Source organism: Magnolia sinica, chromosome 17 (genome assembly GCF_029962835.1).
Source record: "Magnolia sinica isolate HGM2019 chromosome 17, MsV1, whole genome shotgun sequence".
NCBI lineage: Eukaryota > Viridiplantae > Streptophyta > Magnoliopsida > Magnoliales > Magnoliaceae > Magnolia > Magnolia sinica.
In genome coordinates, this window is record NC_080589.1 from 15281082 (window position 1) to 15299204 (window position 18123).

Consider the following 18123-nt stretch of genomic DNA (forward strand, 5'->3'; position numbering starts at 1 on the left):
AACAAATGAAGAATTATAATCAAACTAAAACTTACTATTTATAGTAAAAACGGAATTAAACATGAAATTCGACCGCCGATATGATTGAATCTTGCAAATTAAGCATGGGCAGCTGGGTTGGTTGGCTAAAGTATATTGTCCTACCCCAAAATCATATATGGTATGTCGAGTAATTCATTCTAATTTGTGAGATATACTTGTTTTAATGATTTGACGGTCTTCATGACTTCCGCTTCTATCGGGCCTTCTCTGATCCATCTTGGACCTGAAAGTGCCCGCGACTCGCTATACATCAGTTCACGTAGTGTGGACCGCCTGGTTTTAGATCGAGCCGATTTTTATATCTTCCCTTCGTCCTTTTGAGCCACACCTGATGAACGGGTTTGATGAAATACACATGCATTGTAGCCCCACACCCGATCCTATGGTTGGCATTCGATCGCTGTTGTTCCAGTTCGTGCCGCCCACCTGACTTGTTTATCTGGACGAGTTTTGACCCCAGGATCTAGCACTAGCAGTGAGAATCCGAATCGGGAAGCTGATTCCGTGTCGGCCCGAATCGTCCGTGTCGGCTCCACAGGGCTCGGCTACTGTAGCTGTAAGAGACTATACAAGTTACAACAGAATCAAAACAACCGGAATTTGGCTGAGCCGTAGCGCTACATTACACGTGGCAGGGTTATCCTTCAATCAGGATTGTCCATCTAGCCGGACCCACTATTGATGGAAATCGACGGTTGGAAAGAAAAACTGTTAACGTTCCACATTAGGTGCTGAAAAGTAAAGTTGAGTTATGGATATAGTCTTGATTTTGAAACATCCGCTTCGATAACGAGGCCCACTAGTTGGACGGTTACGATCGATGGATAATCCAGCAACATGTAAAGCAGAGAGATATTTCATTTACCAAAAATTAGATTTCTGGACATCAATTGAACGGTTAAAAATAAAAACGTATCCAACGGTCTTAGTTAAGAAAACAAGTGTCCACAAATCAGAAGTTGGGACTGTTAAAAAATCCTAATTTTTAGAATGTAACTTATTTACAGTGGGTTCCACAATTTAGTTGGTTTAATTTGATTTAATAATTTTCAGTTGAACAAGTTATAAGTGCCTGCGTATCAAGCGTCATACGCAGCTAGAGTATGAAATAACTGCCGAGGTTAAAAACCCGTTGGAAATGAGTCATAGATTCGGGTCCCTGGTCCACAACTATAAAAGTTAAGGGCACTGTAGAAATTTCATTTCATGCTACAAGAAGAGAGAAACAGAGAGGAAGAAGAAAGAACGAAGGAAGAAGAAAACCACTGCGATTTTCAGGTAAACTTACCAAAATGCCCACTCTCAATCTCATATTTTCTTTGTTTTTTGCTTCTTTTTTCTTATGGCATCAGAGATTCAAAACACATTGTCATATCGATGAATGCAATGGGCTTTTCTGGAATATATTTTCTCATTTTGGCATCTTCTTCAATTCACGGAATTAGGGTTTTGTTGTTTTAGTAGAAGGCACTCTTTCACCCTTTCTTTTGAATAATTCACCCTTTCTCCCCCCTGTTTTGTACTATTTTAAAAAAAATTAAAATGCGGAAAGAGAAGGGTGTTTCTATCAAAAGGGCATGTGAAAGCTGTTGGTCTCCTTTTCTTTTATATTTCTTGGCTCTGCAATTCAATCAAAAGAATCTTGGGTTTCTTTAACGGTTCTGATTTTTTTGTTTTCTATTTTTCTTTAATTTTAGATTGCATTTTTAAGTAGCTGGGGCCCCAGTCTTGGTTCGTCCATGTTGTCACTTTAGAAAATTTAGATTGTATTTTCTACTTTAGGCCCATTATTCCTATAAACGAGGTTTAGGATTATTGCATTTGGGCCCGTTTGGACACACCCTCAAAGAGGCTGTTTAATGCCTAAACTTCATTTTGAGACAAACCCGCATTCATGTTGTGTGTTTGGATGCACTTTCGCAATCCCAACTCATTCCCCTCTCAGAAAAAGAGTTAGTTTATTTAAGTGAAATGACTGAAGTTAATAATGTTTTCTAGTATCCATTAGGCCAATAATACATTCCAATTCTGATATTGAACCCAAACGCACCCTTACCATGTGATTTTGTTTCAATTACATTTGAATCTAGCAGTTTTGTTTCAATTACATTTGAATCTAGCAGTTCTTTCTCACCTGCAAATTATACTATATTCACTTATCAGGTGGGCGTATGTGAATGAAAATAATGGACAGTTGGACTAAAAACTGACCAAATGATCCACATTCATCATACATGTGCGCCTGTCTGACGATTGATTGACCAGCCTAATTTTCAAGCCATGCCACATACATGTTGGGACCCATTGGTGAATGGACCAGATCTTGTACGCACATGCCACATCAGGATTTGGGTGGCTGCTCTAGTAGTCAATGCACAGCTCCGTAATGTAGACCTTCTTGTTTCCTTTTTTAATATACCAGAATGCTGGAGGAACCCATTGAGCTAGAAGTAGGATGGAGCCTCATGAGGAAGGGAATTGACAAGGTAGAGGCCATTCTCGATGGCCAACCTGAATTGTCATTCACCCTGGCTGAGCACATCCAACTCTATACGTATCCTTTTGTTTCTCTGTTTTCAGCTTCTGATCGCCAATATCATGTATGTCCATATCTCAAATCAATGGTGTTTGTTGTGGATCCTTGACCTTCAAAACAGAACAATTTACAATCTTTGTGGCCAATTTCCCCCATATGGCCATTCAGAAGAACTTTACAAGAGATACAGGCAATCAATTAGAGACTACATCAATTCGAAGGCGAGAAAGACTAACTGCCTCCTTTCATTTTGTTATTAGTTCTAGGCCGTGTTTGGACGTGCTGTAAAATCGAATTGCAAGCAATCAGGTCAATCGAATTGCAATTTGCATTCATAACAAGTCCAACTTGAAAATAGAGTAGTCATGACTTGGATTTGAGTCCCTCAGTATGAACTGTAAGGAAGTTTCTCACAATTCACTTCAATAATGCATCCATACATCATGTTGGATTCATAGGCAACAACTCAGCAGCAAGTATCTTTAGCCTTGCAAAAACCGGTCTTTTGTCATCTTGGATGTGTTTGGATGTTCAAGTGAAATGATTTTATTTTTTTTTTTATAACTCAATTCATCAAAGAGGATACATCGAACATCATGATCATTTCCAGTTCAATTTGAAACGCTTTGGAATTGCATTCGGGGCATTACTCATGAAAGGGAAGTAAAATGAAATTTGCCCACTCTAGACATTTCATCTTTTATTAATTGATTTGTTGCAATACTAACCATCTAAGCATTCAAATGCACCTAACTTTCTGTAGCAATGATGTTGGGGGTCATGCGGAAGCAAACCCGAATTCAATCTAACAAGATGAAATTAAACGAAAGCAAAACACACAGAGCACGCAAGTTTAACGTGGAAAAACCCTCATGGCTATGAAAGCAATATTACAAGAGATGGATGGACTTACTAATCTGAACAACCCCAGAAACCTCCTTGAAAACCCTAGCTTTGCTCTTGAACCCTTAGAAATGTCCTAGAAAGCCCTTAATCTATCCGAATCCCGATTACACCCAATATATATAATACTACAACTGGAATATGAAACACATCATGCACTTACACAGTTCTACGCGCACGACCCGTCGATGACATCGAAGCCTCCTTTGATGCCATCGAGTAGCATCTCCAAAACTATCCAGCAATCAACAAGGATTTTTCCGGTTTTTCTCAATGGGATCGAGTGAGTTGTTGATGGCATCGACAAGTCCTTGATGGAATCGAGTGGTCTATTGGCATCGACAAGCCCTGTTACAGACAAATTTAAGACATTGATAACAATCTCCACTATGTCTTTAATTTTCATACTCAATTGCTCCTTTACCATCACCATCTCTAATTGCCTTCCATCATATCTTCATCCTCACTTCTCATGCACACTCCGTCTTCATTAAGCGTTCGCCAAGCCCAGAGAAATCACACAGAACTTGAACTTATCTATAGGAACTACCTTCGTAAGCATCTCAACCAGATTCACACTTGTGTGGATATTTTCTAGAGTCATGCCTCTTTCCTCAAGCACTTCATACTGCTCTCGCTCATATGGCCCAGACGAGCATGCCACAAACATGTTTATGTAGACTCCGCTAAGGACGCTGTAGCTCCACCCGATACGGTATTCCCGATCAACTTGTAAAGATTGTTGTTCCTCTGCATTTTCATCACTACGAGTGTCCCTTTAGAATCTTTAAGGACCCGATCAAAACTAGTAAACCTACACCCAAGTGCCTCTAGTGCTCCAGGAGAGAGAAGATTCTTCATGAGGTCATGAACTTGTCTCACATTAGTCTGGATACATTCCACCCCATCGAAGTGCATCGACCCGATACCAACCACCTTACAAGTAATGTCCTTGCCCATAAAAACCTGTCCACCATCGTTCTTGCTGAGAGGTCATATGGTATGAGGCTCCCAAATCCAAGATCCAGTCGTTACTTAGGTAACCGGATTTAGATGTGGTCAAGACATCACCACCATCTACCTCCTCACTAGATCGCGCTGTATTAGCCTCCTTCATCGCAATTTCAAATTTTTCTCCCTTTTAAGCCTTAGGATTCTGACAATCCTTTTTCATGTGCCCTCTCATTGCACAATTCCAACACTTCATTTTGTCATTTCCTTTTGATTTGGATCTAAATCGAGAATTCCCCTTCTCCCGTTCAAAATTTCTTCCCCTAGAAACCATCGCATCTGTAGAGGTATCCTCGCCATTATCTTTCTTTAACTGCTTCTAATGAAAGGCTGAGACGACAGTTTCAATATCGATAGTATCCCTACCGTGGATCAGAGTGTCTACAAGATTTTCGTAAGACAATGGAAGCAAATTTAGCATAATTAAGGCTTGATCTTAACTTCCACATTTGTTAATTTATAGAGCAATTAATTAAAAGTGCTCGTGTTCGTTGATATCAGATCCCTCTGTCATCTTAAGATTGTAGAATTATTTTTTAAGATACAAACGACTGGTCAAGGATTTTTTCATGTACAAACTGTCAAGCTTCATCCATACCATTGCTGTGGTCTTTTGATCCAGGACATTATATAGAACATTGTCCTCTAGACACAATTGGATCAGGGTTGTAGCCCTCTCATCAAGTTCATCCCACTCTTCCTCAGTCAAAGATCTAGGACACTTTGCCTTACCAAGGAGAGCATGTTGTAATACTTGTTAAATTAAAAAGCCTCTCATCTTCATATTCCATAGTTCAAAATTATTTCCACCGATGAACTTCTCCGTTTCATAGTTCACGTTAGATCCTTTCGTCGACATGTTTCAGATTAGAACTTGAAGCCCCGACATTAGCTTTGATACCACTTGTTGGGGGTTGCGCGGAAGCAAACCTGAATCAATCAAACAAGAAGAAATCAAACAAAATTCAAAAAAAGAGAGCGTGAGTGTGTGGTGGTGTGTGTGCGTGTGGTGGTGTGTGTGTGTGTGTGTGTGTGTTAAAAAAAAGAAAAGAAAAAGAGAGAACACGTAAGTTTTACATGGCAAAACCCCCACGAGAAAAAAACCACGGCACAAAGCAACAAGAAATCCACTATGAAAGCAATATTACAAGAGATGGATGGACTTACCGATCCGAACAACCCCAGAAACCTCCTTGAAAACCCTAGCTTTCCTCTTGAACCCTTAAGAACATCTTGGAAAGCCCTTAATCTACCCTAATCCCGATTAAACCCAATGTATATACTACCACAACCAGAATAGGAAACAAATCGCGCACTTATGTAGTTCTACACGTGCCTTCGATGGCATTGACAGCCATAGAAACCTCCTTCGATGCCATCGAATAGCATCTCCAAAACTATGTAGCAATTAACAAGGAATTTTCCGGTGTTTCTTGATGGGATTGTGTGAGTTGTTGATGGCATTGACAGCTGCTCGATAGAATCGAGTGGTCTGTCGATGCCATCTACAGACCTTGTTACAGACAGATTTAAGACATTGACAACAAATGAATCTTATTGTAAGAACATTTTCTTCTTTTTGTATTATCAGGTATTAGTCTCATTGAAAGAGAAGCAATACTTGTCTTTGTTGAGAGAACTTGTGCGAAGGTGGAGAAATCACAAAGTTTACATCGGATATCTCTATGAATTCTTTAGTTATCTTGATCTCTATTACACATGCCATCTTTCCCTCCCCCCACTTAAAGAATTGGGCCGACTATGCTTCTATTACATGGTAATTCTATCTGTACCTTTCTCCAAAACTGTACATTTTCTCTATCGCTATTTAGTTTGTTTTCGAATACAGTATCGAATGGAATTGGAATAGCTAGTTCAAGATGAATTGTAGGTCCTCTGATGTGATGGGCAGCGCACAAATGAAACCATGTTTCGATATCCAAGCCATTTATCTGACCAGCCACGCTGTTGATACAGGGGATGCCTGGAAATTTTTCCATATTGTTTTTTAACCCTTTGATCAATGGCCTAGAAATAGACATCTGAGGATAAAATGCAGCAGTGGCCCACATTCAAAAGAAAACGAGTCCAACAATAGAAGGGTTAGGATCCAATCTATCTGATTTTCAGAGCAATTCCATGCTGGGGACCACCAGCTCAATGGATTGGATCCTCAGAATTCGGCCCCATATATGAGTCTTCTCTAATCACTTCTCCCATATTTTGTTCTTCTTTATTATATTAGATAATTCAATTTCCATGTTATTGAGTTTCAGGTCTACGTCAAGGTAAATGGTAGAATTAAAGATGTGGTGCTTGATTTGGTACGCATCATTTTCATTTCTTCGTGGTCATATATGGCCTTTCATCCAAATACAAAATAGTTAAATGGAAACTGGTTTTTTTAGATTGATAAAGAGCGTGAAGGAGAGCAGATCGATCGGGCCTTAATAAAGAGCATTGTGGATGTTTTCATAGAAGTTGGGAAGGGTGGACGTATGGAATTATACGAGAATGACTTTGAGGCGCCCATGCTCGATAGTACAGCTAATTACTATGCCCAAAAGGCTTCAAAGCATTTTGATGAGGATTCGTGCCTCCAATACATTATGATGGTTGGTGCCTACTTTAAACCTAGCCATCTAAATAAGTGGACTTATGGGTTGTATTGAGCCTTTTGTTTTGTAAATTTCAGGTTGAGAGGTGCTTGAAAAGAGAGAAGGATATGGCCTTTTGTTGCCTACATTCAAGCAGTGAGCCGAAGCTGTTGGAGGTATTCTACATTAGAATGGGCTCGGATGCACTGTCAAATTCAATTACAACGATTCATTTAGGGTGTGTTTTGTTGCACCAAATATCATGAAATTGAAATTATGGACTTGGTCGCGGAAGGAATAAAAATAGGATATGAAGGCTTTTACCTCGTTAGAATACGGAGTGAACTAATATTTGGTCATTTCATCTATATATTGAACTAATAGTTTCAATCAATTTCAGTCACGCATCCAGATGGTGCCTACGTTGTATGAATTTCTCTACTTGTATTTTGTTGAATTTAATAACTGTATATTTTCATACTGTTTCTAATATTATTTGTTATGGTTTCTGGTATCTATTTACAGAGAGTGCAACATGAGATGCTATTCATGTATATGAGCCAACTACTTGAAAACGAACATACAGGATTGCATGTATTGCTTCGAGATGACAAGGTATGGATGTGTGATTTATATCATGTCTACGGATTATTTAGCGAAGGGAATTAATGCACATGTGTTTCCATCGAATTCGATATAATATAGATGATTTTATGCTTGCTTCATCCTAGGTGGAGCATCTTTCAAGGGTGTATAATATCTTTTCTAAGATAACCGGAGGCCTGGAGCTAGCATCGGAGATATATAAAAAGGTATGAAATGATTCTTGCAAAAAAAAAGAAAAAGATTACTTGTGGCTTATTTAAAATAATTCTTTTCTTTTGAGGGCCGCCATTTACACCCTCCATCCTTGATGTCTACTTTTTGTAATACAACAGTACAAAGTTTGTACTCTTTATTACCTTAAGTTCAAAGGGTGGGTGCTGCCACCAATCATGCTGGGTGCAAATCTCATTTTTCGTAATCTTTGTTTTAATTTTATTAAGTGTTTTCATCTAATGCAGCATGTAACTGAAGAAGGTCTGGCCTTGGTCAAATGTGCAGATGATGCAATGAGCCAAAAGGTTTGTTTTCCAATATGCTGTATACAGTTTTCAGTTCACCCAAATGGGTCATCTTGTTACAGTGAATTTCAAATTTAGAAGCTAGGTTAGTAATTGCTTACAAACTTATTGAATAGAATATGATTTTTCTTTTATCAGAATATGGAGCTGAAGAAATAACATGTACTTATTTTCTTTTATTAGAATATTGTTTTTCATCTCAAGCAAAACCCTTAGAACCAATGCTAGTTGGCCAAAGAGTTTTGGGAAAAATGTCATCGTTGGAAAAGCATAATGGTTCCACAACTGTGCCCCCCTTCCATTTGATATGGGCTTAGGCTGTTTTTGGTTCATGGCCGCTTCTGGACTGGTGAAATAATTTCTTATTTTTGGAATATGTACACATATTATTAGAATTCCAAAAATTGTGAAATGGGGCTCTTTTTGTGTTGGATGAGAAATAAACAACTTTTTTCTATTCACACAAGTATCATTTCATGATTTCTGGAAGTTGTTCCTGTAGGAGCACAAACCCTAAATATTGCGAATTACTTTTCTCATGGGCAAGCCAAATGCAGCCCTTGCTTCTCACTATATCATAATTGAGAATCATGATATAAGGTGTGGGAAACTGTATTGAGCATCATGATATAAGGTTTGGTTACATCAAAATATTTTTTTAATATCCCATTGTAAGATTTGATTAATCTGTGATATTTTTAACGTCTAATCATATAAATTATCTTTTCTTGTGAAATTAGTGCATATGGGCCACACTCTTGATTAGTAATCATAGTTGGGCAACAGGATTGCTGGTCTAGTCTTTGTTATTGTTTAGTCTGATTGAGCTAGTATTGTATTAGAGTATAGGATAATTATGTAGAGTTGTTTATTCCTATCATTCTCAATAAAATACACATAATACAATTTCTACAATGCAGTCTCATGGTCCAATATCTTGAAAATCAACAACCCGATTGGAGTGACTTCAAAAGCTGAAAGGCCCATTTTGAACGACACTAAAGATGAACAGTTCGATCAATAGAAAATTGAAGATGTATAGTCTGATTGGATCAATATTGAAAATAAACGGTCTGATAAGTATGGAATTGTAGATTTATAGTCTGATTGGATCATTATTGAAAATAAACGGTCTGATAAGTACGGAATTGTAGATTTATAGTCTGATTGGATCAACGAATGGTCCAATTGTGTTGAAATTGGTGAATGTCAAATTGGATTAATAACGAAAATCAATGGCCTAGTTGGACCAATGTCAAATGTGAATGGGCCGATTTGAATAATACTAAAGATTCCTCTGATTGGACCAATATTAAAGATGAACAGTTCACTTAGTCCAAAATTGAAGATCAACAGTCCAATGGAACCAATATTAGAGATGAACAGTTTGACTGTGCTAAATCTAAAGATGAATGATCAAATCGAGTTGATACCAAAATCAACAGCCTGATTGATCTGATGACGAAGCTAAGTTGCCCTATCTGAACATTACTAAAGTTGAATGGTCTTATCTGGTCCAATTGGACAAATATTGATTATGAACGCAGCAATTGTGCCGGAATTGGGGGTGAGTGGTACAAAATTTTGTCAATATTGAAAATCAATGGCTCAGCTGGACTGTTGTTGAACTTGAATGGCCCGATTTGAACATTATTAAAGATGAAATCTCCAATCGAACTGATATCAGAGAAAAACAGCCAATCACTCTAAAATTGAAGATCAACAGTCTGATTGGGTTGATATTGGAGATGAGCGGTCAAATAGTGCTGATATGGAAAATCAATGGCCTAATCAGACCGGTATTGAAGCCGAATCGCTTAGTTCGGACCATACCAATGTTCAACAATTCAATTGGACTGGTATTAAAGATGAACTGTTTGATCTGTCCCAAATTGAAGACAATAAATGGTTTGATTGTGTTGAAATTGGAGATGAATTATCTAATTGGCCCCGGTTTGGTTTAAACAATAGTAATGAGGCATGGTCCAATTGGGTTGATATCAAAGATGAATGATCTGATTGAGCCAATAGTGAAGATCAATGGTCTGATTGGACTGATAGTGAAGAAGAATAATTTGATTGTGCTGAATTGATCAATTGGATGACGATCAATCATTTGATTACGATAGTATTGATGATACATGATCTTATATTGAATATGAATGGACCTAATCATAATGTTCATCTTTAATACTAGACCATTGATAATCAACATCAATCCAATCGGGCCGTTGATTTTCAATATTAGCCCAATCTAACCATTCATCTCCAATCCTAGCATAATCAGGTTGTTCATATTCAATATCTGTCCAATCAGATTGTTGATCTTCAATTTTGAACTGATCCCACTGTTCATCTTTGATATCCAACCAATTGAATCATTCGTCTTTATTGTCATCCAGACTGGACCATTCCTCTTCGATATCAATCTAACTAGGCCTTGATTTTTAGAATTGGCCCAATTTGACTATTCACCACTAAATTTAGCACAATCGGACCATTGATCTTCAATTTTGAACTGTTGGACAATTCATCTTCAATATCAGTCTAATCAGACTGTTCATCTTTAGAATCATCTAGATCAGCCCATTTGTCTTTGAGATCGGTCTAGTTGGACCATTGATTTTCAATATCGGCTCAGTTGGACAAATCAGTGACAAAGACTAGATTTGATGTTAGCATTATCCTATCAAAGTAATTCTTGAGAGTTTAGACACATGCAGCCTATAATGGGACCCACACCAAACTGATGCATACAATTAACATAAATCATTAATTTCCTAGCCATTTTTTAGAATGTTAGAATGGAGAAATGCTCCAATGCTCCCAGAGCACTTCAAAGTAGAGAATGCTTTCATGGGCTACTAAGAAAAAAAGCATAGATCGGAATATCAAATACATCCTCAGTTCAGACTTATTTTCTATAGCCATCCTTTTTTCCAAGTCGTGGATGAGATGCTTATGGTTGCCCAACAAAAGTGGCTCTTTAGAATCATAAGCTATCCATTGTCAGTCGGATATATTTAGCCATAACTAGTCTCTATAATTATGGCATGATTTTGGTAATATGTAAATATTCTCTAATTAATAGGTTGATTATAGTTTCCTAGTTTAGTTTGATTCCCTGTAATTGCCTTGTAAAGAGCCGATTGCTTCAATATATATATATGAGGAGGAACCCTTACATTGGGGGTATTCAATGCAATTGAGTCTCTATAATTATTGCATGATTTTGGTAATATGTAAATATTCTGTAATTAATAGGTTGATTATAGTTTCCTAGTTTAGTTTGATTCCCTGTAATTGCCTTGTAAAGAGCCGACTACTTCAATATATATATGAGGAGGAACCCTTACATTGGGGGTATTCAATACAATTGATATCCATGATGGTCCCTAACAAGTAGATGATCAAATTATTGATGGGCTTGTTTTTGTATAAATGATCATTACCATCCATATAAAGGCCATTGATCAATGGTTAGTATTGGTCAAATCACGTGATGTTTGCATTGTGGCCCATAAAAAGTATTCGACCTAATGAACAGTCTGGATCAATTAATCAGACTGTGTAAATGTCCAAATGCAACTAGGAGCACTATAGCTTATAGTGCTCTTCAAACATTGGAGCTTCCCTCAAAATGATCTAATCAAAGTGATTTTTTTTTTTCTTGAGACACATGCAACTAAAGTATGGTGGAGTCAAGGTAGTTCATCATGCGGGGCCCCACTTTTGATTGCCCATGTTCCTCAAGAATCGCTTTGATCGAACCATCCTTACCATCCAATCAATTGTTAAGAAAATGGATGGTCCATGTTTGTAGGAAAATGGATTTAATCATCATTCTAGACCATTTATCATGTGGGTCCTGCCATGGCCATGTGCTTGTAAACTCTCAAGATTTACTTTTATTAGAGATGGTAACATTGCTTCACCAATCAACAAAGGTTGGAGCCGACTATATGGCAAAGGAATTTTCAGTCTTATTTGCAAAGAGTGTTATATCATGAACTAAAATATTCATTTGTAAAACTTTGCAAAATTTAGAAACATGAAAATAAAATATACTACAATTAAAAAAATACAAAATTATTTTAGCAATACATCCAAGCACATCCCTGGTGAACAAAATAAAGGTAAAACAGAAAATAAATGAACCACTCATGGTTTCAAGGAAAGGAAGCTGCTCTATCTATTCTGATATGACAGTGTTAACTCTATTCACATTCTAACCGGCAAACCAAAAATGCAAGTAGCAGGTTTATTAGAGTTATTTGTACCTATATAATGGGGACTTAACGTCTCTAATTTCTTTGTGAGAAATTCTGTTGCTTATTTTACTATCAAGTTTGCTATCTATCTTCCGCATAAAATTAGCACTGATCATTCTCAGGGTTTCTTTTCACCATCAAATTGAGTTGCTTTAAGTTTTTCAGTGGGAGAGAAAATGTCCAATGAGTAATTGCATTCCTGAGTAGTACTGTTGATATGAATACTAAGATAATTGTAATTGGGTCATGTAAACTAATTGTTTCAGTTCAATGTAATAGGCATTGAATCACAGCCTTTGATGGGTTTTCTAGAGCACCCAACTAACCATGAAGCATTTTTCACAGACGGAGAATATAGACACCATCGAATCACGAGATCAAGTTTTCGTAAGAGACCTTATTACACTTCACAACAGGTACATGGGCTACGTGAAAAATAATTTTATGAACCATGCTCTCTTCCACAAGGTCAGTTTTTGGGCTTTCAGAGTTCTCTCTCTCTCTGTTCTTTTTATTTTTCTGTTTACTTACATGTTGTGGGTCATTTTGAAGGCACTCAAAGAATCTTTTGAAGTATTCTGCAATAAGGATGTTGCAGGCAACCCACCTCCAGAGTTACTATTGATTTGTGTTGACAATACTCTTAAGAAGGGTGGTGTAACTGAGAAGCTAAGTGATGATGCTGTTGATGAGATGCTTGACAAGGTTAGTATTCACATTTTCATAACATAATGTCATTGAGAAATGATCACATATGACATTGTAAGCTGCAACGGGGATTTCTCTCCTTTAAATTCAAAGAAGATTCCCCGTTATAATTAAATTCAAAAAGATTCTTTAGTTTAAAGGGTATATATACTGTTGTAGCATGCAATGTTGTATTTGATCTTTTCTCATTAGCTTTTGTTAAATACCTTAGTGATTCTTTCACTTTGTTTTGAAATTTCAAGAAACCATTACACTTTGCAGATTGTGGGAGTGCTTGCCTATATCCATGACAAAGATATCTTTGCTGAATTATGCAGGCAAGCTTCTTGGATTTTCAGGCTTTTGTACTAGTATGGACCTCATGCTGACCTATATGCTTGCTTTACGGCTTTGACAAGGATGTGTACTCTTACTTCGGTGGTAGACTCTCACGAGTTTCAACACCTGGCTGAGGGTTCGAGTACCCATAGGTGGTGAAATTCCACTACGGCGTGAGTGTGTGGGGTGTGTGTGTTATTTTTTAAAAAAATGGTGAAAAATGAATAAAGTAGAATAACCACAGGTGGGCGTGGCACCGTTTTGATTCATCAGTGATGACTGAACCCATAGTTGCAATTCCAAATGATTTAGGCTGGACTGGAAATGACCGTGAAGGCAATTTGGGGGCTAATCCCTTGTTTTGAGTGGATTGGGGTTCATTCTATGTAGGTCACTTCATTGAAAATGACTTTGAGATATTGAATTCATTTTATTTAAGCAACCAAACAAACCATAATGATGGGACTGTAAGTTATCAAATTTGCTTGTCTATAAATAATTCCTATCAAACTAGATAATCATGATGGCTTCATTGCAGGAGAAAGCTTGCTTGTAGGCTGTTGTTTGATAGGAGCACAAATGTTGACCATGAACGAAGCCTTTTAACTAAGCTGAAGCAACAATGGACTGGCCAACTTACCTCGAAGATGGAAGGAATGGTTTGTCATTTACTAACTACTTGCCTGAGCTAGTTGCATGTGTGCATGTGTTTTCTTCTTCTTTCTCTAATCGATTTCTTGGGGTTGTTCTTTCATGTTTTTCTGGCAATTCAGGTTATGGATTTGACATTAGTGAGGGAGAATCAACAGAATTTTGAGAGTTATCTTCAGGAGAACCCACATGAAAATGCAGGAATTGACTTGGCTGTCACTGTTCTGACTTCTGATTTCTGGCCCATGGACAAGTCATCTGATCTCAACCCTCCATCAGAGATGGCAAGAACCCAGCCTATCACACAATGCTCGTTGTAAATGTTGTAAATTTTAGGAATGCTACTTGCATGCAACTTAAGCACACGTTCTTGAATACTAGTTCCAGACAAATCATCTGGCTGTCTCCACAACACATGGTCCACAGCCCACAAGTTGGTCCGGTCACAAGGTCCTCATAGATTGACTGGATCCAAAGATGGGTAGTTTTCTTTTCTTTCAAATCAAGTGGCTTGGACTGTCCAACCTGTTCAATCTTTGGGATGTGGCCCATATATCGCATGCACTTACCATTCCTAAACTTTTAATTTTAACCCTACTGTGAATCCCTAATATATCATGTCTCTTTTACTTGCAGATAAGTGGTGTTGAGGTTTTTATGAAGTACTATCAAAGTAAAGCAAAGAACCGAAAGCTGATGTGGATCTCCTCACTCGGTACCTGCGTCTTAACTGGCAGGTTCAAACCAAAACCGATCGAGCTAGTTGTAACTACCCGTCAGGTGTGCAATGTGTCCAAACATCTGTTTAATCTACTCGGGGGCACAGAACGTTGGTAGAATGCTAACTTGCACATTTTATGGTTTATGCTATATACAGGCTGTGACTTTGTTACTCTTCAATGCTTCGGAAAAATTGAGTTACCAAGAGATTGCCTTACAGCTAAATCTGACTGATGCAATTGTGACTAGATTGTTGCATTCGCTGTCATGTGCAGGATATAAGATTCTAAACAAAAAGCCGAATAACAAAACCGTCTCCAAAAGCGACACCTTTGAAGTCAATTCTATGTTTACTGACAAGAAGAGGAAGATCAAGGTTTGAAATCCTTCTGTTCCCTTTGGATTTGGTTCTTGTACTGTTTAACTTTTAGTGCATGTTTGGATTCTCTGTTAAATTGAATTTCTATTCATTTTGATTTGCATGTTTGGATGCTCCGATGAATTGAATATCTATTCATTTAATTCATTATAGAGGAAATGGCCAAAGTTGGGTGGCACCAGTTGAGTTCATAATGACAGTCAGACACCTAATTTCAATTCCGTGCAATTCCAGTTGGACTAGTGGTGATTGAAACCACAAAGTTGGGTCTAGTGCCTCTAGCTCCACTTTATTCATTTACTCTTTGTCGAACTGAACTTTTCAATCCATTTCCGTTGGACATCCAAAGGAGCCTTAGTATCTTGTCACAAAAGTGGCAATTCCATCAAATTTGATTTAAACTGGTTTATCTTTTTGGGTTGTAGGTTGTGTTTGGTATAAAAACATTTCATTTCATAATGGTGAACAAATCCAAATTGCAATTCCATGCGTTTTATATCTGGCATGAAATGATAGTAATTGCAATCCAGGAGAGTAGCCTCTCACTATGAAGAGAAGTCTAACACACTCTGAAATTTACTATTTATTGAATTGAATTTTAGAAATTTTGTTCTGTCAAGCATCCAAAATCTTATGCAAGTTGATATGTGGTACTAATTAATTCACTAAACCGTGTTATTGAAGTACTAGAAAAGGCGGTCTGCTAGTGTTTGTAAGGCCACCCTTCTATATTCTACTACAAGCAATGTGGCTTACAAGTGTGGTATCTAATCCGTCCATCAGGTTGATATGACTATGTAGATGGCATTGCAAAAAATCAGGTTGGTCCACAATGTTAGCAACAAATGGTTGACTTTGAAAAACTTGGCTAAGTTCTTTTATCCATCCATTTAATTCATTATATCCATGCATCTTTGGTTTTAGCAAAGCTCTAAAACATGATCTTAAGGGGTCGTTTGGATGCCTGTAAATGGTTTAAATGGTAAATGATTTACAGATGTTTGGCTTTAAATCTGTAAATGATTTACTGGTAAACGATTGTCTGTGTTTGGATAGCCTTTAAATTGTTTCAGCCCTGTAAATGGAGAGCCAATCTTTCCATCCACTTATAGCCATTAGGCTGTAAATGGAGAGCCTGTAAATGAAATGCCACCTTTTTACCTGTAAATGAAATAGGGGTAAAAGCTTTAAATCATTTACAGCCTGTAAATGATTTACAGAGAAAAAAGGTCATCCAAACGCAGAGTGTAAATCATTTATAACTTGCCCCATTTTCAGGCATCCAAACGACCCCTAATCTGATTACTTGCTTGAGCTTGAGTGATGATTTCCATTCAAAATGTGCAGGTTCCTCTTCCTCCCATGGATGAGAAGAAGAAGGCGATGGAAATTGTTCAAAATGATCGACAATGCACGATTGATGCAGCTATTGTCCGTATTATGAAGAGTAGAAAAGCCTTGAGCTTCCAGCAACTCGTCACAGAATGTATGAAACAGATCGACCACATGTTCAGGGTACATATCTATTACTGCAGTTCTTTTCTTTTTCTTTCCCTACAAAATGCAAGGCAATTGGACTATGTTCTCCAACCAATCATGGTTTCAAAGAGTAAAATAGCAACACTCAATGTTAAACAGGCAAATAACTGCAAGTTTTGAGCTATGGTCCATTCAACATATCAATGGTGAAGATCATTAATACCTCAACTCTTGCATTGTGGGGACACCGCTTGATGGAAAATTTTTATGATGCATGGTTTTTGCTGCATTTCTCATCAGGCAATAGACAAAATCTGAACATTGATGGTTGGTGATTGGTTTGATTTTGCAGCCCGACTTTAAGTTGGTTAAGAGACGGATCGAAGCTCTTATACACAGGGATTACTTAGAGAGGGAGCAAGATAATCCTAATGCAATTAGATACATCTCTTGAATTGTTATCATGACAGCAAAAGCATGGTCCATATTATCTGGGTATATCCAAAATGGGCTCCACATAAGTGTACATAGTGATTTTGTACAAAACTAGCAATACTAGACTACAAAATACATGGAGGACCAGCTAATACGCTGGGTAGATGCACTGCTGTAAATACAAGTGGCATTAACTAAAAAATGGAAATAAAAAACTGAGAAATACACGCATTAATGCATATTGGTTCTGCAAACTATACATTGTTTGAGGCTTAAATCCCGGCCATTATTCCAAATTGCTTGTTTTCCTATAAAAGTGCGAACCCTTCAAATGCATTATTTCTCTGCGATTGCTTGTTTGAGCTTATTAACATTAGCTTCTCAAATTGATGGCCAACTGCATCATCTACACATGTTATGCCTTATGATCAGTTCATGGATGTGTAGGATTGATCAATCCATGAGATATGTTGGTGGTGATCCATCCACATTGGATTCCACCCATCATGCTGTGTGTACAAATCGAGTGCAACATAAGATCTTTATCTATTGTAGGGTGTGTTTCAGTGTCAAATGCAACCCTATTTTTTAATGTGTTTGTGTCCATTCAGTTTAGAATGCGATTTTTGCTCATTTTCAACAAGTATTAGATTAGAGGATTTAGTTGGACTGTTTGCTTGCAGGTCAAGTCTCTTATGCAGATTTTGTATTGTTATATTTTGCTGAATGAATGAATTATTGAATGGATGAAGTCTCTCATGTTGATTTTGTATAGCTATTTGGCTGAAGGAATGAATAATTGAAGAGGTATGATTTCCTTTTCAGAAATCAAATCGGGCATTCGATACATCTAGAGTGTATTAGGGTGCCCCTTTGAAGTGTGAATCCAAAGTGGATAGAGTCATTCAAAACCACTTTTTTCCATTTACTATTTTATCGAATTGAATTT

At 37.5% G+C, this 18123-nt stretch overlaps 1 protein-coding gene across 1 annotated transcript; it reads left to right on the forward strand.

The window, feature by feature from the left end:
* Window positions 1-1231: 1231 nt before the first annotated feature.
* Window positions 1232-17513, forward strand: LOC131231578 (cullin-1-like). The gene is made up of 19 exons (XM_058227828.1): window positions 1232-1320; window positions 2465-2596; window positions 2700-2799; window positions 6084-6269; window positions 6769-6816; window positions 6901-7107; window positions 7188-7265; window positions 7615-7704; window positions 7821-7901; window positions 8154-8213; window positions 12830-12952; window positions 13037-13189; window positions 13454-13509; window positions 14049-14169; window positions 14284-14445; window positions 14798-14941; window positions 15039-15257; window positions 16608-16775; window positions 17092-17513. The coding sequence occupies exons 2-19, from the start codon at window positions 2466-2468 to the stop codon at window positions 17191-17193; spliced, it is 2229 nt and encodes a 742-aa protein (XP_058083811.1). The 5' UTR covers window positions 1232-1320; window position 2465; the 3' UTR covers window positions 17194-17513.
* The last annotated feature ends 610 nt before the right edge of the window (window positions 17514-18123 follow it).

Bases quoted from the DNA above. Each gene is read 5' to 3' on its own strand.
- LOC131231578 (XM_058227828.1), top strand. From the start codon at position 2,466: ATGCTGGAGGAACCCATTGAGCTAGAAGTAGGATGGAGCCTCATGAGG. The intron at 7,266-7,614 runs GTATTCTACATT...ATCTATTTACAG, and splicing joins GTGAGCCGAAGCTGTTGGAG to AGAGTGCAACATGAGATGCT. The intron at 16,776-17,091 runs GTACATATCTAT...TTGATTTTGCAG, and splicing joins AGATCGACCACATGTTCAGG to CCCGACTTTAAGTTGGTTAA.